Source organism: Neofelis nebulosa, chromosome 4 (assembly GCF_028018385.1).
Source record: "Neofelis nebulosa isolate mNeoNeb1 chromosome 4, mNeoNeb1.pri, whole genome shotgun sequence".
Classification (NCBI taxonomy): domain Eukaryota; kingdom Metazoa; phylum Chordata; class Mammalia; order Carnivora; family Felidae; genus Neofelis; species Neofelis nebulosa.
Window position 1 is genome coordinate 158,572,225 of NC_080785.1, and position 24,268 is coordinate 158,596,492.

General features: G+C 51.0%; 1 protein-coding gene across 1 annotated transcript; it reads left to right on the forward strand.

Annotated features, from left to right (window-relative positions):
* The first annotated feature begins 104 nt into the window (after positions 1-104).
* AKAP8 (A-kinase anchoring protein 8) lies at positions 105-17,954 on the forward strand. The gene is made up of 14 exons (XM_058727645.1): positions 105-354; positions 2,874-2,912; positions 4,406-4,438; positions 4,953-5,229; positions 5,676-6,165; positions 6,669-6,798; positions 7,049-7,095; positions 8,454-8,487; positions 10,451-10,538; positions 12,950-13,091; positions 13,422-13,515; positions 13,938-14,068; positions 15,186-15,281; positions 17,151-17,954. The coding sequence occupies exons 1-14, from the start codon at positions 336-338 to the stop codon at positions 17,661-17,663; spliced, it is 2,133 nt and encodes a 710-aa protein (XP_058583628.1). The 5' UTR covers positions 105-335; the 3' UTR covers positions 17,664-17,954.
* Positions 17,955-24,268: the final 6,314 nt, after the last annotated feature.

Consider the following 24,268-nt stretch of genomic DNA (forward strand, 5'->3'; position numbering starts at 1 on the left):
GTAGTGGGAAGCGGGCTGCGCCTGCGCGCGGGACCCGGGAAAGGGTGGGGGTGCGACTGCGCACTGGCGGCGGGGAGCTAGAGGGAAGCGCCTGCGCAGAGTAAGACTCCGTGTCCGGACCAAAACTCCCAAGATGCCGTGAAAGCCGATTCCAAGCAACCGGAAGGCCGACTGGGGCGACGGGCGGGTGCGCCGCGAAAGCCAGCCAGTGGTGGTGTGCGGAAGGAGTGACGTATGCGCCTGGTCTTCCAGTAGCGGACGTCGGAAAGTGTGTTGAGCGCATGCGTCCTGTGGCACCCTAGAAAAAGGGGCTGCTGGCGGGCCGAGCTGAAGACATGGAGCAGGGCTACGGAGGTTCGTTTGGGCGGCTCATTTCGAGGTGGGGTGGCCAGGTGCTGCTCGGGCGACGCAGCCGCCGCTGCGTAGAGGGCCGCGGGGACAGGGCCTACGCCCGAGCACGGTTACTCCAGCCCGACCCAGCGGAGAGGAGGCCGGGGCGCGCGCGCGCTGCTCATTGGACCTCGGAGTCGTCGCTCCCAGGGCGCTGCGTGGGGATTGGCCGACGAGGCCTGAGGAGGCGGGCGGGGTTCGGCGGGCCGACGCTGCGGCGGGCTTCGGGGGGCGCCTTGGGCTGTCCTAGCCGTTTCTACCCCTCAGACCCGGCGGGACTGGCCCGGTCGACCCCGCCGCTCGGAGGTCCGCCTTCCCGCTTCGGAAGACCACAAAATGGCGGCTCCCGGGGGCGGAGCCACGGCACGAGCTTGTGGGGCGCGGGGCCCGCGGTTGGAGGCCGAGGGAGTTGGGCTGCCTATCTCGGGGATGTGAGGCTTGGCCGGGGCCTGCACGCTGTGCACGTGCTTCGTCGCGCCCGTCCCGGAAGCCGTCCGGGCGGCGCTGGTCGGGCCTTGCCCCACCAGTGCGAGGTCTCCGCGGGGGGCTAGGGTCGGCGGGCGCCTGCCGCGTACGCGACTCGTGCTGGCCTGCGACAGGACTTCGAGGGTCAGGTGTTGGGTCTCGTGCAGAATTGCAAACCTGATGTGCCCTGGGGTGGTGGCAGATTCTTGGCCTTCCTTCAGGCAGCCCCTCGTTGTGGCCTGGAGGTGTCTGGGGGCTGTGTAAGAGGGGACGTGCCTTTTCCCCACTTGGGCCTCAGGGTCTGCGGCAGGACGGATTTTCTCGAGCGACTAGCTCTCAGTGTCCAGAATCCGAGATTTCTAGGATGTTTTTGCTGTGCGCTGGAAGCCAGGTTTGTCCGTGGGTGACAGTTGATGTTGGAATACGTGGGGTGGGGGGCTTAACCAGGTGCCGTCCCTATCCAAGTATCTATCCGAGGTTGGGGAAGCAAGCAGTCTGGTCTTCGTTACAACAGCTAAAGAAAGGCACTGATCTTGAAAGGTGGCAGTGTTAGGATCCAGCAGCAGGAATTGCAAGAGAGCTGTTGAGGTGCCTGGTGTGCTTGGGTGTCTCCAGTGTTCTGGGGTGGCTCACCCTGGCTTTCCCCGTCTTTTCTGCAGTCTGCCTGGGTCTCGCAATTCCTTGCCTGCTTCCCACCAGATCTTTCAGCCAGTAACCCTGCCCTATGCACGTCCTGAGCACGAAGAGGTTTTATGCTCCTGACTTCCTACCTGCCAGAACCCTTCAGGTTCCGGTTAGATGCTGGGGCCTCCTTGAGTCCCTCTGTGGCTTTTCCACCTGGAGTTATTTCTCAGGACTCGCTGAGCCTTGACAGTTGGTTCCTGACCATAGGAGGCACCTACATCTGAGTTCATGTCTCAGTTCTTCCATTCTCCAGCTCCATGATCATGGGCAAGTGCCAGCCTCTTGAGCCTCTGGGACAATAGGGTAAATATTATCTATCTGAAGGGGTGTTATGAGGTTATGTGATTAGTATATGGTATTCAGACTAGTGTTCTGTAGTTGGTCACTTGCCGTTAGGATCGCTACTCTGTTTTTCTACCGCACAGGTGTAGAAAAGGCTGTGTGGCAAGGGAGACCGTAGCCTGCAAAGGGCAAACTTCAGCAATGTGTCTCTGAATCTCCAAGGCTTAGCTCTGTCATCTCTAAATGGCATTCGGGGACACCAACCAACATGTGCCCGTTGCCTGTCATGTGTGGGCACACACTAGGCACTTGGCTAGTGGCTTGGGTTGTTCTGGAAAGAGAGACAGGGTATATTCCTGTTTTGTAAAGGTGAGGATCATTGACAGGTGTGGATGGCTGCCTGTGCCCAGCTCCGTTTGAGGCTCCAGGGACACAGAAATGAAGAGGGCCCAGACAGATGCTGTCATGGGAGTCTGCAGGGGCAAGGGGAGCCACCACAGAGAGGACTGCAGCTCGGATGCCTTAGGCCAGGCTGAAGCCCTGGGACATGAAGGCCCAGGGGAGCATGGGAGGGAGGGTCCGTGGTCACAAAGAAGTGAGGCCTGGAGAGGCACAGTCGTCTCCAAATTCTGAACTTTGTTCTCAGTTACGGGGGACTTGGGACTGCTTGGTGGGTGGGCCAAACTGGGAATGCGGACACAACTGTATCCTAGTACTGGGTTAGCTGGCACCTTGTCCTGTGTCATCCCGACTTGTGAATGGAGGCTCAGGCCAAGCTTCCTCCACAGGCTACTGGCAGAGCTGGCCCCAAAGTCTATCCCCCCCCCCCACTCTTTTCTGCTTTGACCTCAAGCCTGTGTGTGGAGTGTGGTAATGGCAATCAGCCCACTCAGGACTTTTAGAGGGACAGTGTTGTGGTTATGCTGCCTTCTTGGGAGGCTGGCACTGAACTGTCCTTGAAGGCGACCACTCTAGGTGCCTCAGAGCGCCTCAGAAGCACCCGTTTTCCGTGTGACAAATAGGATCCTAACTCACAGGTCTTCTCTTCGCAGGCTATGGGGCATGGAGTGCTGGACCCACCAACACCCAAGGTAAGACTTCACGGGGAGGCGTGGATTCCACCCCACACACACCTGAGGCGCTAGCCTGCCAGAGCCCGGGATGGTGACCATAACCTGGAGAGCGTGACAGGCACACTAGGGCTAGCCCAAGGATCTGGAGGAGACCTTTTCTGTAAAGGACTGCATCGTAAACTTTTTTGGCTTTGGGGCTATACGGTCTCTGCCATGCAAAAGTCCCAGAGATGTTTATAAACAAACAGACGTGGTTGTGTGCCAGTAATATTTAAAGATACTGAAATTTGCATACCGTATAGTTTTCATTCGTGGTGAAAGAGCCTTTATTTTAGGGATTTATTATTCAGAGCAAATAGCTGAGGGTATGATAAGAGATTTTTATGATTAATAGACTTTATTTTTTAGTAGTTTTAGACTTAACGGGGTTGAGCAGGTAGTCTCCTTTCACCCCAGCAGTTTCCTTTATTATTAATATCTTGCATTAGTGCAGTATGTTTATTATCAGTAACAAGTCAATGTCAATACATTGTCGTTAATTACAATCCACAGTTTAAATTAATAGTCGCTGTGGTTGCACAGTTCTGTGAGTTTTGACAAATACATAAATGGTGCATTTCATGTCAAAATTCACGTCATGAAATATTCTTTTTTTTTTTCTTTTTTTTCTCTTCCCGTCTCCAACCATTTACAAAGCTAACACCCATCCTTAGCTTGCGGGCTGTACAAAAACAGGCAATGGACTAGATTTGGCCTGGGGCCCTGTTTGCTGGCCCTGCTCTGGAATCTAGATCATAATGCTGGATGCTCAGGATGTTTAAAGGACCAGAATGTCCTCCCTGGTGGCGAGGTTGTCTGCTTTTTGCCAGCATTTGTTCCAGGGGATGGGATGAGGGCTTTCTTTGTTCTCTGACCCTGGAATTTGCCCCCAGCACCATTGAGGGTGGTGGGGTCACTTTTTCTCCCATCACCAAGTTTCCCAGGAGGAGGCTTTTTCCATGTCGCTTGGGTACATAATGTCCCCTTGCTTAGTTGAGTTGGGGACACAATCTTCCACTGATGTACTCACTGTGTTAGCGGTGCCTGAGCTCTGGCAAGTGGTGAGAACTGGCACTTTCAAAGGGTTCTGCCAGAGGATCTAGCCTTGTCCGCCTCTTGGCTGGTGGCCCACACTGGACACTTCCTGGGAAGGCTGCACTTGTCCTTTCTCATTGTCCTGATGGGAGAGATCAGGCTTGCCTACAAGAGAAGTCTGGATCATGCTTAGCTGAGTAGAGCTGTAGGAAATGAGTTTTACAGCTAGTGGGCCCCAGCCATTCCTGGCCTCAATGGCCAACCAGGGGTGCCCCTCCCACAGCACTGCCACAGCTGCCCGCAGCCCTAGACCTGTGGTTGGTGGAGTAAGGTGACAGTTGGGGCTGGGGGTTGGGGGGGGGGGGGCGGGGCGGGGTGTGTGTCTCAGGCACTTTCATTCTGTAAACAAAGCTCTTGTCTATTTTTGTTTCTCTCAGGTGCATACGGAACCGGTGTGGCCAGCTGGCAAGGTAGGCCCTCTGGGGATCTGTGGGTGCGCAAGAAGACTTCTGATCGGCCACCCGATCCCAGAGGGGCTGGGATACAGAGACCTAACCCCTCCCCATGCCCCCCCCCCCCCCCCCCCCCCCGCCGCATCCTATTCTGGCTGTGCCCACAGCTCTCCTTAAGGCTTGGCAGGCCCAGGCAGTGTCAGGAACTTGCTGGCAGCTGGGGATCGTGACTGTGTTATGGGAGTGGCAGCCCCAACTGCCATTCACGGGCTCTCAGCCACCTCTGGCTTTGAGTGGGGAGCAAGTGTTCAGATCTGGTGCGGAAAGCCAACCACTCGTGGCTGAGGCTCAGCCTCTGTCCTTCTCTTGCCGCCCCTTGGCGGGTGATATTCACAGCGTGGGGTGATGCCAGTGCCACTTGGTTCCTTGACAGTCTTCCTTCTCTGTGGGCAGCGAGTGCTTCTCTCCAGACGTGGCTGCTGTAGACCTTGGGGCCGCTGAGGTCTGATTTGGCTCTTCCTCCCCGTGGCAGGTTATGAAAACTACAATTATTATGGTGCCCAGAACACCAGCGTCACCACAGGAGCGACCTACAGCTATGGCCCAGCCTCATGGGAGGCCACCAAGGCCAGCGACAGCCTGGGAGCTGGGGGCCCTGCCATGCACATGGCTTCTTATGGTCCAGAGCCATGCACTGACAATTCCGACTCTCTCATCGCCAAGATCAATCAACGTTTGGACATGATGTCCAAGGAAGGAGGCAGGGGCGGGAGCAGCGGCGGTGGGGAGGGCATGCAGGACCGGGAGAGGTGATTATGGACCTGAGCCCTTCCCTGGGGATCCCACACCCCAGCTTTGTGCAGATGGCAGTGGGCACCCCCTCTTCCAGGGAGGGTTTTCCTCAGCTCCTTCCTGAACATGGAGTAGATGAGTTGGGCGTTATTGGGGCAGAGGCATTGTAATAGGACTTTCTGGTTTCCTGAGTGGTGGGGCTTAGGGTATGACTGTCAGCTAAATGACACCAGACTCCTTGTGTCTGCGTCAGGTACCTGTAGACCCTCTTGTTCTCACAGCCAAGGGCTCCATGCACCTCGTTCAACAACGTTCAAGGGGGATCGTTGGTGCGCTTTGCCTTCTGAGCTTTCAGGAGGGCTGCGTGGTGGTGCGGTGTGCTGTTCTGAATGTCGGGAAGCCAGCTTTGCGGGAGACTTGCGCTTGGGCCCAGAGTGAAGTGATGGTTATGCTTCCTTTGCAGCTCCTTCCGCTTCCAGTCGTTTGAGTCCTATGACTCCAGGTCTTGTCTGCCTGAGCACCATCCGTACCGCCCCAGCTACAGCTACGATTATGATTTTGACCTGGGGCCTGACCGAAATGGGGGCTTTAACAGTCAGTACAGTGACTGCCGGGACCCAGCCCGTGAGCGGGGCTCCCTTGATGGCTTCATGCGGGGCCGGGGCCAGGGCCAGGGCCGCTTCCAGGACCGGAGCACCCCCAGCACCTTCATGCGCAGCGACCCTTTCTTGCCGCCGGCAGCCTCCTCCGAGCCCCTGTCCGCTCCCTGGACGGAGATGAACTATGTGGGTGGGCGGGGCCTGGGAGGCCCCTCCCCCAGCAGGCCACCGCCTTCCCTCTTCTCCCAGTCCATGGCCCCAGACTTCAGTGTAATGGGCATGCAGGGGGCCGGCGGCTATGACAACTCTGCGCCCTACGGATGCGGCCGGTCACAGACCCGGATGAGGGATCGGGTAAGCCCTTGGGAAGTTCTCTAATCTGCCGACTTCTCAAACAGCTTTATTGGGGAAAATTTGGGTACTGTAAAATTCACTCATTTTTTAAGTGTACAATTGAGTGTTAGTAAAAACGTACAGAATTGCACAACCTTCACCACTGTCTAATTTTACAGCATTTCCATCAATCCAGAGAGAAGCCAACCTCTGCCATTAGCAGTCACTCCCTGCTCTCTACTCCACCCTTGACAACTGTTAATCTTTCTGTCTTTGTAGATTTACCTCTCTTAGACCTTTCACGGGAACGTGATCACATAATAATGTGGCTTTTTGTGTCCAACATCTTAGCATAAAATTGTGGGTGGGGGGGTTCAACTACAGTCATCTTTGTTTGTTTTGTGACAAGATCAAAGATCTTTCCTGCCTTTGTTCTCTGATCTTACAACTTCTCCGATCTTCGTTTCTCTGGGGTTTCTTAATGGTCGGGGTAAGCGGTACATCGGATGTGCTTGTGTCTGTAGCCCAGACGGAGAGGGTTTGACCGCTGTGGCCCAGACAGCATGGGCAGGAAACGGAAGCAGTTGCACATCTACGATGAGCCTGACACCAAACTGGCCCGGGCTGACAGCGAAGGAGATTTTTCTGAAAATGGTATGCCCTGGGGGCCAGCAGGCCCGGGTGGGTGTGAGATGTGTCCGTTTTGTGCTTGGCGCTCCTCCTGCCCGTCCATACAGTGGACGTGTGTTGAACTCCAGGGTGGCGCGTATCACCCGCACTCCCATGGCCCCCACTGTAGTCAGGACAAGTGCTGGCTGCTCTGGGTGGTGAGCTTGGGAGGGTGAAAGGAGGGAGCGGACTAACTACGGAGGGGCTGATTTTCCCTCTTCTTTGTGTCCGGTAGATGATGGAGCTGTTGACTTCCGGTCAGGAGATGAAGAATTCAGGGGTGTAAGTCCAACTTCACTGGTCAGCCTCCTTTGTTTCTGGTGTGGGATTTCTTCTTTACATTATTACCCTCTCTCTCCCGAAGAGGCAGGAACAGCTTCTGTGGTAGACTTGACTGCTGTGTGAGTGGATTTAAGAGTCTGACTTGCAGCTCAAGATTTGTACTTCCAACAGTACTTCCCTTCCTGGGGCTCAGTTGGTTGAGTGTCCGACTCTTGATTTCTGCTCAGGTCATGATCCCAGGGTCGTGGGATCGAGCCCTGCGTCTGGCTCTACACGCTGACAGCTCAGAACCTGTTTGGGATTCTCTCTCTCCCTCTGCCCCTTTCCCCCGCTTGTGCGCACGCTCTCTCTCACTCTCTCTCTCTCAAACAAAAACCAACGATGCTTCTCTTCCTGAAAACACTCCCAGCCCTTCCCCCACAGACACTCCTGTGTCCTCAGTGATGTTCCTAGCTCCGCACATGGTAAGTGCAGTGGGCTGTGTGCGCTGAGGCTTTCAAACTGGCACGAAAGCCTTACTTACTGCCCGCTTTGTGCTGGTGCTCAGCTGCCTCCATGTTTTTCCACCTTCAAAACCAATCATGAGAGACAGGCATTTAAGGCCAACTCTTAGCCAGGACCATGCACAAGCACCTAGGTAGTCAGCCTTTGCCTACCCGCCCCACTCCCGGCAAATTCTGATCCATGTCTGGGGCAGGGCCTGGAGATCTGACTATATGAAGGTCTCAACCAAGTCCTTCTGATGCTCAGATGGGTGGGGGGTCGGGGAGGCAGAATACAGTGAATTTTCGGGTTTTTTTGGGCGAATCTTACTTGCTCTTTATCTAGCTTCCCTAGATCTCGAGTCTGGGATCTAGATATTCTGTGTATCTGCTGCTGAGTAATTTAACCTTGAGCTTGATGGCTAAGAAATGGGCAGTATTGCACTTTTCAGTTAGGTGCATTTGTTATTACCTTGATAAATGTAAACAGGTGGCCTGGAAAGTTGGTAAAGCTCCTTTTCAGTAAAGAGTGCTGGAACTAGCATCCCACAAATCAGGGTTTCTTGATATAGAGCTGATGGATGGGCTGTTGGCATTCCCATGTGCAGAACTGTGCGGGTGTGTTGGCCAGAGGGAATTCTTTAGCTTTAGAAAGAACTGAAAGAGGGCCACTGACTTTAATAAAACAGCACGTTAGTCGTTACAGAATCTCAGAAGGCAACCAGGAACAGTGATAGGACACACACAGCCTCTGTCCCACTGCCCTGAGACTTGTCCTGACACATTGTGACCAGGTGGTGGCAGGGTGCTAGGTTGGTTGTGGAGAGTTCTGGAAACTCCACCTCACCGTCCAACTTTGTGTGTGCCCTTTTTCAGGAGGACGAGTTCTTTGACTCCGGGAGGCAGAGAGGTAGGCATCGCTCCATGTCCCTCTGAGCTTTGCTGTGACTGCCCGGCTCCCGGCCAGGCTGGACTTCTGAGCAAGCCCAGGGCCTGGATGGAGGGCCTGGCGGCTCAGGGCAGAAGAGGGGCCGTGGCCACCGGGTGGGCCTTGGCCGTGGTGCTCACCCCCAGGCTTTGCTCCAGTGCTTAGAGCAGCACTTGCTGGAAACAGGTCTGTCTGCCTCACTTGATACAGGCTGTCACGAGAGGGGGCAAACCTCATCTCTGAGTATGTGCAGCAGCTTGCAGTGGCAGGGAAGGGAGAGTCTCAGAAACGCAAGAAAGAAAAGAAAAGGTGCTCTCCAGCCTGTCCACTCTGTTCCCTATTGGCCTGTTGCAGGTCCCTGTACTGTTTTTTCCTGGGCTTCTTTCTTTTCACACTTCCCTGCGTTGCCAGCCCAGCGTTGTGCTCTCAGCCTCTGTGGTGGGCATGCTGGCGGCAGCAGCACACATGGCTGTGTGGGACTGAGTTCAGACACCTTCCTGGGGTGGGAGCTGGGGGTGGGGGGTGGGGAAGGGGGGGGCCTGTCACGTGCACCCAAGCCCGGGTCCTCCAGAGATATTCCCTGCTCAGCAGGTCTCATCAGTGCCATTGTGGGAGACCGAAGAGTCTCAAGTAACCGGCAAGAGCAGAGCAAGGCTCAACCCTTTCGGGGGGGGTGTGGAGAAGCAGCCCGAGACACCGTGGCCTTGAGCTTGCCATTTGTTTCTTTTCCTGTTCCCATTGGTCTGTCCATAGCTGGTTTTCCCCAAGAATCACAGGCTGGCTCCTTTGTGGCTCTGCTGCCATAAATCTGCAGGCCCCTGGCTTAGATGCTCCTTGTATGTGTTTAGACTTGGCCAACCCTCTGAGGCCCTCCCACATTGTTTATTGAAGTGATTACTCCTATGGCTTGGGACCACACAGCAGTACGCAGCTCATGCAGCAGGGTAAATGCTAAAGCAAAGGTGACATGTTTATTGCGCGCAGGTCCTGCTACCTACCCGGGATGACTTTGCTATTAAACAACAGTAATAGTTTCAGGCAGTGACCTCTTGCCAAAAATCCCACACGCCCTTTTGAGAGGCTTCTGAGCAGCGCACGCCGGTCGCCATCTTCGTGGGACAGTCTCGTGACTGGCATCAGGGGTAGGGGTTACAGTTCAGATGCTTATCCAACCTTTTTTCAGTGTCTGGCCCTGGCCCTGAGCCGTGGTGACCTGGCCTGGCCTCGCTTCACATCGGGACTCTGGGCTGCACAGCGCTCAGAGGAGCCTCTGCGCTGGCCCCAGGGGACGGACGGAGGACCAGTTGGTCTCTTCCCACTTTTGTTTCTAGGACTGCTTCCCTCGTAGCCCTGGGAAAGCCCTAGATGGACGGTTTTTGTGAGTGGAAGATAGAGTTCGGGCCAGCAAGGACTGTCAGACCTGCTGAGGCCCTAGTTCAGAGGAGGCTGATGGGACAGTCGTCATGGTCCACCTAGAGGTGGGACGGAGGGCGGTAGAGTGGCTTGCTCTGTTTTCTGAGGCCTTCCCGCTGCTGCCTCTTCTCTGGGAAGAATCGCTTCTCTCTCTCCTTAAGTGATTTTGGGAGAAGACCGATGGCAGGGCACTGGATCAGAAAAGCAGGATAGGGAAGGACAGAGAGAGCAGGTGGCCGTGGTGTGAGTGGGATGGGCAGGCCGGGTCCCTGGCCCATCCCAGCCTCGTCACACCATGGGGGCATGTGAGCTGACTCCCTGAGAACTCCCAAGGGTTCTCATCAAAGGCCTATCCCTGTTGGGAGCCTTTGACAGACTATTGGTGCCTCAGGGTGTCCTGACCCTGCCGTGTTGGAGGTGGCAGCAGGCACGGGGTGCCTGGTGGTGGCTGAGCCGTGGTCCCCATCAAGCCCTGGTGCTCAGCATCTCTGCAGGCTCCTCAGGGCGTCTCGAAGGGACTTCTCTGTTACAGGAGAGAAGGACGATGAGGATGATGAAGTAAAGAAGAGAAAGGAAAAGCAAAGGAGGAGAGACCGCATGCGAGACCGAGCGGCAGACAGGTGAGGAGGCAGGCCCAGGGGGAGGTTGGCAGGAACCCGGGCACTGGTGAGGTTCTCCTGAGCTCATCTGTCTTCACTGCACAACGCAGGAGCGGTCTGGTTTGATCTGACTGTGGTGTCTGTCAGGAAATCCAAGTGAGGTCGAGAGGAGACAAAACTTGGGAGATGCCAATGGCACTACGTTCTTGCCAGTGAGTCGCTGGCCCGCATGTGTCCAGCAGGGGGCGCTGTTGCTCTCCTGCCGACCCGTAGGGGGTTTCCCAGTCCTTGGCTTATTATCTGTCACCCCAGACAGGTGAACTTCAGCAGAGCTGCTAAGAAGGTGCTTTGGGTGTCTTGACCAAATCCGGACCGCCTCTGGAGTACGGCATGGCAATTGTATACGTTTAGGTGCTACTTTACAAATTTAGTCTCTAGGTATAAAAAGAATTGCAAAAGTGCGAAGGGTGTTGGTGTGACCACACCATGTGCCTCTCTGCCTTTTCAGTGATCAGGTGGCTGCTGACTAGAAATGGAAACCACTGGTGGCCTTGTGAGCGCTTGGTTGCTCAGGCCTTGACTGCTCGCGGCTGTTTCTCTACACACAGGCTCTCTGTATGACCTGATGGGGAATCCTTTATGGCTCAGATGGGGTGGTGCTTTTCCTGTGCAGAGAAGTGCAAAACAGATGTTAGCAAAAGAGCTAACTGTAGAGGCAGGAAAGGCAGGAACTGGAAAGTAGGCACTTCCAAGTGTTAAACAGAAATTCATCGAAACATTTGTTTTTGTTTTTATTTTTAGTTTTTTAAGTTTATTTATTTATTTTGGGAGTGAGCAAGCAGGGAAGGGGCAGAGAGAGAGGGAGAGAGAGAATCCCAAACAGGCTCTGCACCATTAGCACGGAGCCCGATGTGGGGCTCAAACTCATGAACCAGGAGATCACGACCTGAGCTGAAATCAGGAGTCGGGCAATTAACCAACTGAGCCACCCAGGCGTCCCTGAAATGCTTGTTTGTAAATGAATAAGTAATGAACGGTGGCTAGATCAGGTCTATTTCCATGCTGTATGAGAACGGAGATGACATTTTCTTCAGAAGGAATCTTTAGACTCCACCCTAGTGACAGAGGGTCCTCAAAGAGACTTGGAGAAATAGTCACAAGGAAGCGTGAACCCTGTATTTATTTGGTAGCTTCCTGAGAGTTGTACGCATTCGTACACATAGGGCCCCAGAACTTTTTCTGTGCACTCCTCCAATGAGAGTATGTGCAAAAGTAAATGTATCTTGTCCAGAGAGGAGAAGGCTGCCATCGGGGGCCGGCAGCAGTCTGAGTTGGTAGATGAGGACTCCTGAGTGCCACCAGGTCCATGCTATTACCCCATGTGCGCCAGGGCCTCCTGGGCAGAGCCGAGGGAAGCAGCGCCCCGCTCTGGGGGCATTGGGCTCTGCAAGCTGCTCTCCTCTTGCCCTACAGCGTGACTGCATTTGTGAGACTTTGAAAGCAGGCAACAAAGAAATGTGGTTTTAGCTGTAAAATTTGATATGACAGGTCTTTACATTGAGTCCCATGGGAAAACTTATCTTGGGTTTTATAGGTTTTAAATTGTGTAAGGTCTTCCAGGAATACCCCCTCACGGAGGTTACCTCAGGGGCGCCTGGGTGGCTCAGTCCATTGGGCATCCGACTTCAGCTCAGGTCATGATCTTGAGGTTCGTGGGTTGGAGCCCCACTTCGGGCTCTGTGCTGACAGCTCAGAGCCTGGAGCCTTCTTTGGATTCTGTGTCTCCCTCTGTCTCCCTGCCCCTCCCCTGCTCATGTCCATTCTCTCGAAAATAAACATTAAAAAGTATACAGCGGTGCCTGGGTGGCTCAGTGGTTGGGCATCTGACTTCGGCTTAGGTCATAATCTCGCAGTTCATGGGTTCAAGCCCCGTGTTGGGTTCTGTGCTGACAGCTCAGAGACTGGAGCCTGCTTCGGATTCTGTGTCTCCCTCTCTCTGCCCCTCCCCCAATCAATGAGCTTGCTTGCGTGCTCTCTCTCAAAGATAAACATGTAAAAACAATGTTTTTAAATGAGGTTATCTCATGTTATTCTGGTGGCTGCAGAAAGAAGTTATGGAATTACTATGCCCCCCCCAGAGCAGTGGTCTGGAGGCTTTTAGAGAGTCCACAGTTTTGGAAAATCTCCACCTTAGGGTGCTCTCTTAGGGGCCTTTGGGCCCAGCAGACTGGAATGGCGCATGAATCACCTCCCTGAACTACTCGCAAGGTTTTACTCCCATTCTTGAGATGGGGAAACCTGGGGTAATGGCTACTCTGATGCCCTGTGTGAAGTCAGAAGTCTTGGTACAGAAATTGCTTTCCCATTTCCATTGCAGTTCTGACTGGAGGTGAACTGATTGCATCATTGCTCTTTTCGTCTTCCCTCTCCAGGATTCAGTTCGCCTGTTCTGTGTGCAAGTTTCGTAGCTTTGAAGAAGATGAAATCCAGAAGCATCTACAAAGCAAATTTCACAAAGAGACACTGAGGTTTATAAGTACCAAACTCCCTGACAAGACCGTGCAGTTCCTCCAGGTAAAGCACACTTGGTGTCCATCACAGTGTTTCCTGATGGGCCTGCCGGAGTCAGATCCCTCACGGAGAAGGGAGGGGGAAGGGAAGTATGAGGCCTGGGCTTTCCAGAATAACAGTGTACAAGTCCCAGGTCCGAGGGAGAGCTGAGCGCTCTGGCCACTGTAGTTCCCGCGAGCTGCTCGGAGAGCCATCTCCCTGTCCTGGGGCGGCTGAGACAGGGCAGTCCTCCTCCAGAGGCTTGGCAGCCGCCCTCAGTGAGCCACCTCTGGTGCGGCTGGGAGACAGGCAGACACAGCGCCCTGCCATTTCATTCGGTGCCATCTTCTCTAGGAGTACATCGTCAACAGGAATAAGAAAATTGAGAAGCGGCGTCAGGAGCTGATGGAGAAGGAAAGCACAAAACCCAAACCAGACCCTTTCAAAGGTGAGTCGTGGTCGTGGGGCGCGCGGCTGGGTGCAAAGCCAGCCCGTTGTAGGGTTGCTGAGCATGTGACCTGAGGACCCTCGGGTGGGACACCTAGCAATGGAAAGAGGCCCTCGAGTGTGTCTAATGAAGGTCACTTTACTGGTGGCTTTTCGGAGTGATACTACGCCCCCTGATGTTTCTTCGTCCTTTGTATGAAATGACCAGACAGATGAAAAAAGTTGAGTAAAATTGCCCAGTGCAGATGTGCTTCCGTCTGCACCCTCCTGCTAGAGGGCGGGTGTAGCCTGTCACAGATTCTGTCCTAACCCGATCCTTGGGGATGAACTCACCAGGACAAAACGTGGGCCCTGTTGGGGAGCAGGAGGACAGCATCACCTGATGCTGTCCCAAATCGCGCCAGACTTGGGTTGTACCCATAGGGATCGGCCAGGAGCACTTTTTCAAGAAGATAGAGGCGGCTCACTGCCTGGCTTGTGACATGCTGATCCCCGCGCAGCATCAGCTCCTCCAGCGGCACCTGCACTCGGTCGACCACAATCACAACCGCAGGGTGAGTCCCCTCCTCATGCCGAGCCAGCTGAGCCTTTCCAGGCTGCCACCGGTGGGACGCGGGGCCTTCTGTGTCTTGTGGGGAATGCGAGCATCTTGAGGAGCTTTTTAACATACTCTGTTGAGTCTGTCATTTCGTCAGTGGATTGTAAGACACGTCCGAATTTCTGTTAAAATGTGAGAAAATGTGTTACTTAACAACGGACTTCAGTAGAGGAGGTGAAATTCTCCTGGTTGAGAATGTTCCCTGTAAGCCACGCAGGTAAATTTCCCAGTTGTTGACAAACCAGATTTCCTATAAGCTGAGGCTGAGGGCCATTCAGAGCACAGTGGCCTGGGGGACCCAGAGTTAAGAACGGATTGGGGCTTAACTAGCTGGTGGGGACTGAGGCTATAAACGTGTAGACTCAGGGTGTTGGCAGGTTTTTTATAAAGGGTCATGTGGCAGATACTTCCATGGGGTCTCTTGACATGTCAAGTCTGCTGCTGATGGGCACCAGCAGCCAGAGTACAGAAGTAGTGGGTGTGGCCGCATGTGGCCCCTTAGCTCACTTGCCGAGCCCTGGTTTTTGTCTCTGTCCTTCGTTCACCCGACTATCAAACGGAGATGTCAGTACCTGCCTGTGCATCTCCTAGTTGATTAAAGATCATCCAGGAAACACAACACAAATAAGCAGTATCGTTTCAATGGGCCAAGATCAAAAATGTCCAGGTGGTTGCAGAATCCCTACTTCTGCCGTTGAATTTACTCATAAAGTCACCTTAACTCAAGAAACGGAAAAGAAAAAACGTGTCCTTTTCCCATGCTGAGTCCGCATAGCATCTGACGTGTAAATATTCTCGTTTCATGCTTGTTCGTGCACACGGTACCTGGCAGGCCATGGTGTGTCAGTGGTGATCAGACTTTTCTACACTGCCCCAGTTCCAGTGTCTCTCCAGGGCCTTCTTTCCTTATGGGAGTCTGGCATTTTGGGACTTGCCACTTGCCACAGTGAAGAAAGATACTGGTCTTTTTCTTGTTTAGGGCTGATCCCAAGGCAACTCAGGGTAGCCTGGCTAGTTTTCTTGCTCCTTGCTGCACACCAGGTCTAAAAGTCCACGTTTGGTTCCCTTTGTAGTTGGCTGCTGAACAGTTCAAGAAAACCAGTCTCCATGTGGCTAAGAGTGTTTTGAACAACAGACACATAGTGAAGATGCTGGAAAAATACCTCAAGGTTTGTGCTTAGGGGTCCAGTGTACGGGAGAAGCTTTTGGAATGGAGGATGAACTCTACAAGTGCAGAATTGCACCCAGAGTACAGTATTTAGCGTTTCTAAGTCTTTTGAAGAATCAAGGGACGCCGGAAGGTGTCAGGTTTGGCAATTCCACGGTGGTGGGTTTCCTGCGGACCCCCCCCTGCTTGCGTGGGGTCTGGGACACGGTCCTGCTTGATTTGCGCCTGCAGTGGTGCTGGCTCACCATGGGAAAGCTTGAATATCCATGAAATCCTGAGCAAGTGATTGTGAGATGCTTAAAGAAAAATGCAAGTTAGATGCTAACTGTCCAGGAAAGAAGCCAAAAAGAGACTTGCTGGCAGAGACAACCAACAAGAGGGAGGGGGAGGAAAGAGCTGGTGGTGCCACGACTACTGTGCCTTAGTGACCCGAGCAGAGTAATAAAAAGTCCCAGAGAGGGTGCCCCAGAGAGAGGTCCGGCTGGAAGAGCCCCTGGTTCCTCCTTGGGAAGCCCATCTGTTAAATGCTCAGCCCCAGACCTCACTGTTTGGGGCTGGCGGTTAGGCTCCAGCACAGCCTGACTAGAAGGATCTGTTTGCCCACCTCTCATTTATTGAATCTGCCAGTATTGGATGCTTCATGCTACCCGGTAAAAAGGCATCACAGAATCTAATTTTTTTTATTGCATTTATTTTTTTTAATCAGAGAGCACACACGTGTGCGAAGGTCGGGGAGGGAGAGGGGGAGTCTCAAGTAGGCTCCATGCACAACACAGAGCCCGACGCTGGGCTCGATCCCACAACTCTGGGATCATGACCTGAGCCGAAATCAATAGTCAACTGGACGTTCAACTGACTGAGCCACCCAGGCGCCCCAAGGCATCATAGGATCTAAATAAATAACCATGACTGGTCAGTGTTTTGTGTCATGGCTTAAACAGACTTAAAGTTTCTTGAGTCAGGTGTAGACGCAAGCTTCAAACACCATATTTTATATATTCGTATATTTAAAAGATTTTTTTTTTTAAGTCACCTCTACGCCTACTGTGGGGCTCGAACTCACAACCCTGAGACCAGAAGTCGCATGCTCCACTGACTGAGCCAGCCAGGCATCCCCTAAACACCGTATTTTAAAACCTATTTCCTAATCTGCCGGTGGCGACGTTTACTTTTTCTAAACTAGAGGCAGTTGTAGCATACGCTGAAAGAAGTTTGGCTTCTGAGAGTCTGACTTGGGTTCAATCCTGATTGATGCTTAATAGTCGTGTGGCCTTTGACAAGTTGCTGAGACTCATCTCCTTGTCTGCAAAATGGGGCAACTCTTCTATAATCAGGGCTGTGTGCTTAAACTAAAATTTGAAACTCAGCTTCCTGTTATGAGGGTTTTTTTGCTTTAATTGGGTTAAGAAATCCTAGGTCTTTTTGAACTTCACTATTAATTATATGCTTGGATTAAAAAGTGCAAAACAGGGGCGGGGGAGCAGTTATTGTGTTAAATGTTTGTAAATGCTCTCCTCTAAATTTTACAAAGCCTTTGAAGAAGGGGGGAAAAGTATCTTTCAAAAACCCATTGCAGAGATTGAAATTACTAATATTAAAAGCAAGAATACCCCCTTATTCTGCTTATACCATACGCCCTAGCTAACTAAAGAAGAAAATTAAAGTTAAAAGGCAAAACAGTTGTGGCGAAGCTTTTCTGGATCCATAGGCCCTGAGCACCTGTAGGATTAACTCCCCTGCTGTAGTTGAAGGCATTTCTGTTGTTAAAAGGGCATCCTAAGAACCCGGACTCCTGGCCGCCTGGGCCACCTTCAGCCTTTCATCTGGACAGCTCTATAGGCCGCATTGACCTTTTCCTCTTCTTGGCCAGGGTGAAGACCCTTTCACCAACGAAGCCGTTGATCCAGAAGTCGAAGGAGATGACAATTTAGGAGGTGAGGATAAGGAAGAGACACCTGAAGAGGTGGCTGCGGAGGTCTTAGCTGAGGTTATTACGGCAGCAGTGAGAGCCGTAGACGGGGCGGGAGCGCCTGCTCCGGAACGCAGTGAAATGCCGGCCGAAGGGGAAGGCCCCGTGGACTCGGTGGAGGCCGCTCGTGGCCCCCACTCTGAACAGCTGGGAGAAGTGGAGACACCGTGTGGCACAGCATCTGAGAAGGGCAGCGCCGAAGCAGAGGCTGGGGGTGAAGCTGCCCAGGCCGGCAATGAGGCTGCTGAGGCAGGAGGCGAAGTGGCAGCAGAGGCGGAGGGCGCCGAGGTAGTCCCCGCTCCTGCCCCCGCCCCCGCCCCCGCCCCTGCCCCTGCCCCGGCTGCTGCGGGAGCCAAAGAGAAGCAGACAGAGCAGACGGATGCAGAGCCTGAAGGTGACGTTCCCACAGACTGAGCCTCCTCCCCGTTTCAGGGGATGTGTTTCAGAAATGCGTTGCTCTCTCTCCTTTTGCATTGCTCTCTCTCACTGTTTGTAAGCAGTGCTAGGTGTGTTACTGGAATATGCTGCAAACTTTGGTGAAGAGACCCAGCCGTTTCCTTCCAAAAAGTGTACCTCACGGGCTTGTGTTGCAGAGTTGTCTGGCTTTCCGCCTTGGTTTAAAGGCTGCAGAAGTTGTACATTCCCCCAAGTGGCTGTGAAATCTCTCTATACTGCAGTTGGAGTAATAAAAGTTGGGTGATTAGATTTTGATGATATTTTGCTTGTTAAATACAGCAACTGGCTGAATGCCCTTTTTATTATTATTATTTTTTTTTTCTGAGAACAGCTTAATACTAGGGTATATCTTGTTTTATAAAGGGTTTTTTGGGTTTTTTTAAGTTTCAAGAATTTGCTTTGGCTTCAGTTTTTGACCTGCTTCGGGAGCACACCGTGTGTGGTGTGTGATCCTCACAAGATGTAGCAGAATCTTGTTAACTTGATGTTGGTTCTGTCACGTCAGTGACCTCTTCTCAAAGGCCTCATGAATCTGACAGACCGGCACCCTTGGACGCCCTCCCGCTTGCCCCTCAAGAATGAGGACATTTTGCCTAGGGCATTATTTTCCCAATCTTTAGTCTTTGGTGTATCACCTTTATAGTTTCTGTTTTGTTTTTACCTCATTTGTGTTCCACCTTTGTTACTTCAGGGTTGGGTATTTTTTTTCCTTCCTTTGAAGTGAGTTGCTTCTACTTCAATATATTTAGAAAGAAAACTGGGTGTCACTCCCATGAGTGGAAAACAAATATAAATTGCCATAGATAGATGCTATCTGTAAGAAACGAATACAGTGAAATACACACATTTCAAATACTACCCCTTTGGAGGTTTAGGGATCTGGGAAAGTTAGCCTGTGTAAAAGGGTAGCAAGCGAGTTATACTTTGATATAATCAAGAGAATTGAAAGACGCTTCCCTTTTGAAATGATACTGCTGGGCCGGTTTCCCTGCAAAGCTTTGAACTGTCTCACTCGGGGAAGCATCGGCGGGGGGGCGGGGAATTTACTAGATGGTAAAAGACTTGAGGAGCATCTCTTGTGCACAAGGTGCTAATCCCTGATAAAAGTTAAGATCTGGGCCCTGCTCTCAAGGAGCTTTATTGGAGACGAGATGAATATTTATGAAAGGTCAATATAAGAACTAGAAACAAATAAATTGCTCAGTAAGCAAGAAAATGGTGTCTGAATTGTGTCTGTCATCACCACTACACAGATGTGCCTTAGTTTGTGTGTGCCCTTTGAAGTGTCTTCTCTCGAGGCAAAAAGGTTGGTGGCATTGCACATCAGTAGTCTGAAAAAGGATGACAGAACGATGAAACTGTTCTGTTCTGCTTCTCTTGTAAAATGCACTCCACGGCCTGTCATTAAACCTGTCTAAATTTCAGTGTGGTCCTTCCACGCCCACCCAGTCGTGAAGTGACATGAATCGTTTTATTCCTCAATTACACTTAAACCAGGCCCTGGTTCCCCGAGATGGGAGTAACCACTTGGATTGCAGAGAGGGATGCCCTTCTGCCCCAAGAGGACAGGAATAAACTGCAGGCTTCCTCCTTTCAGTGACTTCCCACGTGCAGAGGAGAAACTGCAGGGGGAGGTTAAGTAACTTTTAGGGTCACCTACCAAACATGAAGGTACCCAAATTATGCATGGACCTGTGGGACACCACGGGCCATAAACTTGACCGAGAGTACCTTTATTAAAAAGGGTTTGGAGAATTTGGTCAACCCTGCTACTCCCAGACACAAAGATCTTAGAAACAGCCTGATTTCAACTTCACGTCACCCCTATTGTGGGCTTGTGTGGTTTCACTGAGTTTTTATGAAATTATTTAATACAGTTGCTAATGGGTAAACAATACAGCGTAAAGAGCAAAGTGCTCATTCAGGAGTACATCGGGGGAGGCTGGCTGGCTGTTGGAAGAGCACGTGGCTCAAACCCTGGGTGCTAAGTTCGAGCCCCACCTTAGGTGTAGAGATTTCTAAAGGGTGCATAGTCATTAGTGTTACTAAGTTCCCTCCAATTAAATTTTGGACCATAAAAAAGCCATTTCTACTGCCTGACAACCTGGCTGAAAGTGGGCCTTGCTCACACAAGTGTGGCCAGTAGTGATTAGACAGGCACAGGAAAGTTCAGGAACTAAAGAACAAACAGAAGAGCCTTTTAGCAATTGTTTGGTAGTAGCCTCCTTGGAGCACTTAGTAAACACATGGGCATGGGAAAAACCCATGGTGTGGCTTTACACTTCATAGTGGTGGCTCCTGGATCATTGAGAAAGTATGGGGCCACTTCCTTTACCTTCTACAAGGACACTGAGGCCAATGAGATTGGTTTTCCACAAGCAGACTTAGTCTACATACCTCCTCTCAAAACTATCAGGTGCAGGTATACTTTATATAGATAAATTAGAATTCAGTTTGGGGGACAATATGGTTTGGTAGGGGACAATCCACTCATGGGCGTGGGTGTCAGTTGAATGAGATAAACATTTGGCTCTATTGAAAAAGTGGCTTGAGCTCAACGTTTTTCTTTTTTAGAGGTAAAAGTCACAACAAAATGAGCCATTCACCATTTAAAAATTTTTTTAAGATTTTACTTCATTAAAATTTTTTTTAATGTTTATTTTTGAAGGAGAAAGAGCACGAGCAGGGGAGGGGCAGAGAGAGGGAGACACGGAATCTGAAATGGGCTCCAGGCTCAGCTGTCAGCAGAGCCTGATGCGGGGCTTGAACCCACAAACCATGAGATCAAGACCTAAGCCGAAGTGGGATGCCTGACCGACTGAGCCACCCAGGCACCCCAAATGATTTTATTTTTATAGAGCACACGCATGAATGGGGGAGAGAGAATCCTAAGCAGGCTCCACGCTCTGTGCCGAGCCCCACGTGGAGCTCAATCCCACGACCCTGGGATCGTGACCCAAGTGGAAATCAAGAGTCGGACACTCAACCCACTGAGCCACCCAGGCACCCCTAAGAGATTTTATTTTTTAAAAAAGACTATTTTGAGAGTGTGTGTGCGTGCATGAGCAAGGCAGGGGCAGAGATAATGGGAGAGAGAGAATCCCAAGCAGGCTCCAGCACTGTCACCATAGAGCCCAACAAGAGGCTCAAATTCATGAACCAGATCATGACCTGAACCGAAACCAAGAGTCAGATGCTTAACTGACTGAGCCACCCAGGCACCACTAAAATATTTTAAAGTAATCTCTACACCCAATGTGAGGATGGAACTTAGATCCTTGAAATCAAGAGTTGCATGCTCCACTAAGCCAGCCAGGTGCTCCTCCATTAGCCATTTTAAAGTGGACAATGTACTCCCTCTCTCAAAAAAAAAAAAAAAAAAAAAAAAAAAAGGTGCCTGCCCGGGTGGCTCAGTTGTTAAGATGGACAGTGCAGTGGCATCTGGGATACTCACAATGTTGGGCAGCCATCACCTATAACTGGTTCCAAGACATTCTCCTCACCCTAAAAGGAAACTGTATCCCCATTCTCAATAACCCCATTCCTCCCCCTATCCCTTGACAGCCACTAATATGCTGTCTCTGGATTTATGTGGTCGGGCTATTTCACATAGAGGGAACCATACATCACTTTTTCAGTATGACTTCTTTCACGAAGCATGTTTTTGAGGTTCCTCCATGCTGTAGCTGGTGTCAGTACATCATTCATTTTTATGGCTGAATAATATCCAGTCATCCAATAATGGACATCTAAGTTGTTTCCACATTTTGACTATTGTGAATAGTGCTGCTAGAAACTTTTTCTTTTTTTTTAAAGTAGGCTCCCCGCTAGGTGTGGAGCCCAATACGGGGCTTGAACTCATGACCTTGAGATCAAAACCTGGGCTGAGATCAAGAGTCGAATGCTTAGCGGAGTCCTTAGTTGGAATTAGACCTGCAAATTACAGTTGGCCAAGGCTGTGGTCTCATGTGAAGGCTTGACTGTGGAAGGTTATCCCTTCAGTGTTGACAGTGTGGTGGTTAGCAGAACTAAGTTCCTTGCAGCTGCTGGACTGAGGGAAGGCTTTGGCTCCTTGCTGGCTATTGGCGACAAGCCACCCTCAGCCTCTTGCCATATGGGCCTCTCCTATACAGCAGCTTGCTTCATCAAAATGTGCAAGCTGAGAAAGCAAAAGAGATGAACCAGATGAAAGCCAGTCTTCTGTAACCTGATCGTGAAAGTGACATCCCATCACTTTTCAGAGAATCTCTTTACTACCAGCAAATCACTAGGTCCAGCCCACACTCAAGGGGAGATTACACAAGGATGTGAACACCAGAAGGTGGGGATTCACTGGGGGCCATCTTTGAAAGTTGCCTATCACAGAATTCTATCTAAATCCAGATATAGATGCTTTTCTTATGCACATATTAAGAACGACCCATGTCCCTTGAGGAGAGGAACAGGAGATGTAGGCTTTCGGTCTTGACATGTACTTACACTGATGACAGCAGGTGGTTCCCACCAAGCTTTAAAGCAGGTCTACTCAGGGAGTCCCTGCTAAAATATGTTCCACCAGGCGTCCTTCCCCAGAATAGCCTGGCTTCAACCCTGGGGAAAATCGGTCAAACAAGAAACCTTCCCTTGCTCAGCCAATGCCAAAGAATTTTTTTTAGCAGCTGGAACAACCTCACTTGGTTCAATGTCACTCATTCTGATGCCATGATGATTCCACAGGGCCTTGAACTCATGGGACTGTCAGTGGCTCGTGACTGAAATTCTACCAGCAACGCTTTTAGCTGCCTCTATGCTTTGGCATCACCAGCCTTCTGTGTGGGCCTTAAACTAGAAGGTGTCTTATGATGTTGCTCATTTCCCGGTCATACATTCAAAAGTTTGTACGTTTCAACTTCATCATCTGCCTTTTCTATTTACTTCTCTTGCTCAGGCATGGTTTCTTTTACATATGTATCATCCATTCTTTACTTAAAAAAGTTGAAGTACACATTGTGCATTGAACACAAAATGTGCATAAAACACAGGTACAGTACAGTTGAATGACTAACTATAAAGTTAATGCACAGTGAAGAGGAACACTTTTCCTTCCTGTAAGATGAAAAAGCTCTAGACACCTATGCAATAGTGTGCTTGTAGTTAGCAATACCATATGCTTAAAAATGTAATAGGGCGCCTGGCTGGCAGTCAGTAGAGCATGTGACTCTTGATCTTGCAGTCGTGAATTCGGGCCCCACATTGGGCCTAGTTTACTAAAAAAAAAAAAAAAAAAGTAACAGAGTAGATCTTGTGCAGGTGAATCAGCAGGACCAGGCCAGGTCATTGATTTGGAAAATATATTTAAAAAAAAAAAAAACAAAAACAGAGGGGCGCCTGGGTGGCTCAGTCGGTTAAGCGTCCGACTCCGGCTCAGGTCATGATCTCGCGGTCCATAAGTTCAAGCCCCGCGTCGGGCTCTGTGCTGACGGCTCGGAGCCTGGAGCCTGTTTCAGATTCTGTGTCTCCCTCTCTCTCTGACCCTCCCCTGTTCATACTCTGTCTCTCCCTGTCTCAAAAATAAATAAACGTTAAAATAAAACAACAACAACAAAAAAGAGAATATTGCCACACCTTAGATATTGGCTGTACCCACCCACTCCCTCAGCCCTTCCGGGTGATCCTTTTGGGCAACCACTGGCGATTACTTGCTTCTCTTTATAGATTTATTTCCCCAAAATCTTTAGTCTATTCTTGTTTTAAAACTCAACATAGTGGGGTGCCTGGGTGGCTCAGTCGTTAGGCGTCTGATTTCGGCTCAGGTCATGATCTCTTGGTTCACAAGTTCAAGACCCTCGTTGGGGCCTGGAGCCTGGAGGCCTGGAGCCAGAGCCTGGAGCCTGCTTTAGATTCTGTTATCTCCCTCTGTCTCTCTCAAAAATAAACATTAAAAAAAAAAAAATCAGCATAGCAACAGAACCATCACATAAGCACAGAGGCCTTGCTTCTTTGATTTCCTGTTATGTTTGCAAGATTTATCCCTGTTGTCGCGTGTGGCTGTGATTTGTTCATTTTCATTACATTACAATCTATGCATCCTGCCATGGGTGAACACCGGGCTTGCCTTCAGAGTGGTGTCTTCAGAACAAACCCGTTCTGAACCTTCTTCAGTGTACCAGCAAGTTTCCTAGGGACTGGAATCGACCATGATGTTCAACGCAGAGCCTCAACTTCGCCCGATAAGGCCATACTGTTTTCTAAAATGACTGAACTACAGGATGGGCGGTATATGAGCACTCCCGCTAGGCTTTTCTTTCACCTCTGTATTTCTTCTTCTTGAGCAGTTTTATCCCATATACCACATCTGCATTTTCTTTCCACTTTTAAACTTTTTATCACTTAAAAAAAAATTTTTTTTTTTTAATGTGTATTTATTTTTGAGAGAGAGACAGACACAATGTGAGCAGGGTTGGAGCAGAAAGAGAGGGAGACAGAGAATCCCAAGCAGGCTCCAGGCTCTGAGCTGTCAGCACAGAGCCTGACGTGGGGCTCAAACTCACCAACCGCAAGATCATAACCTGAGCTGAAGTCAG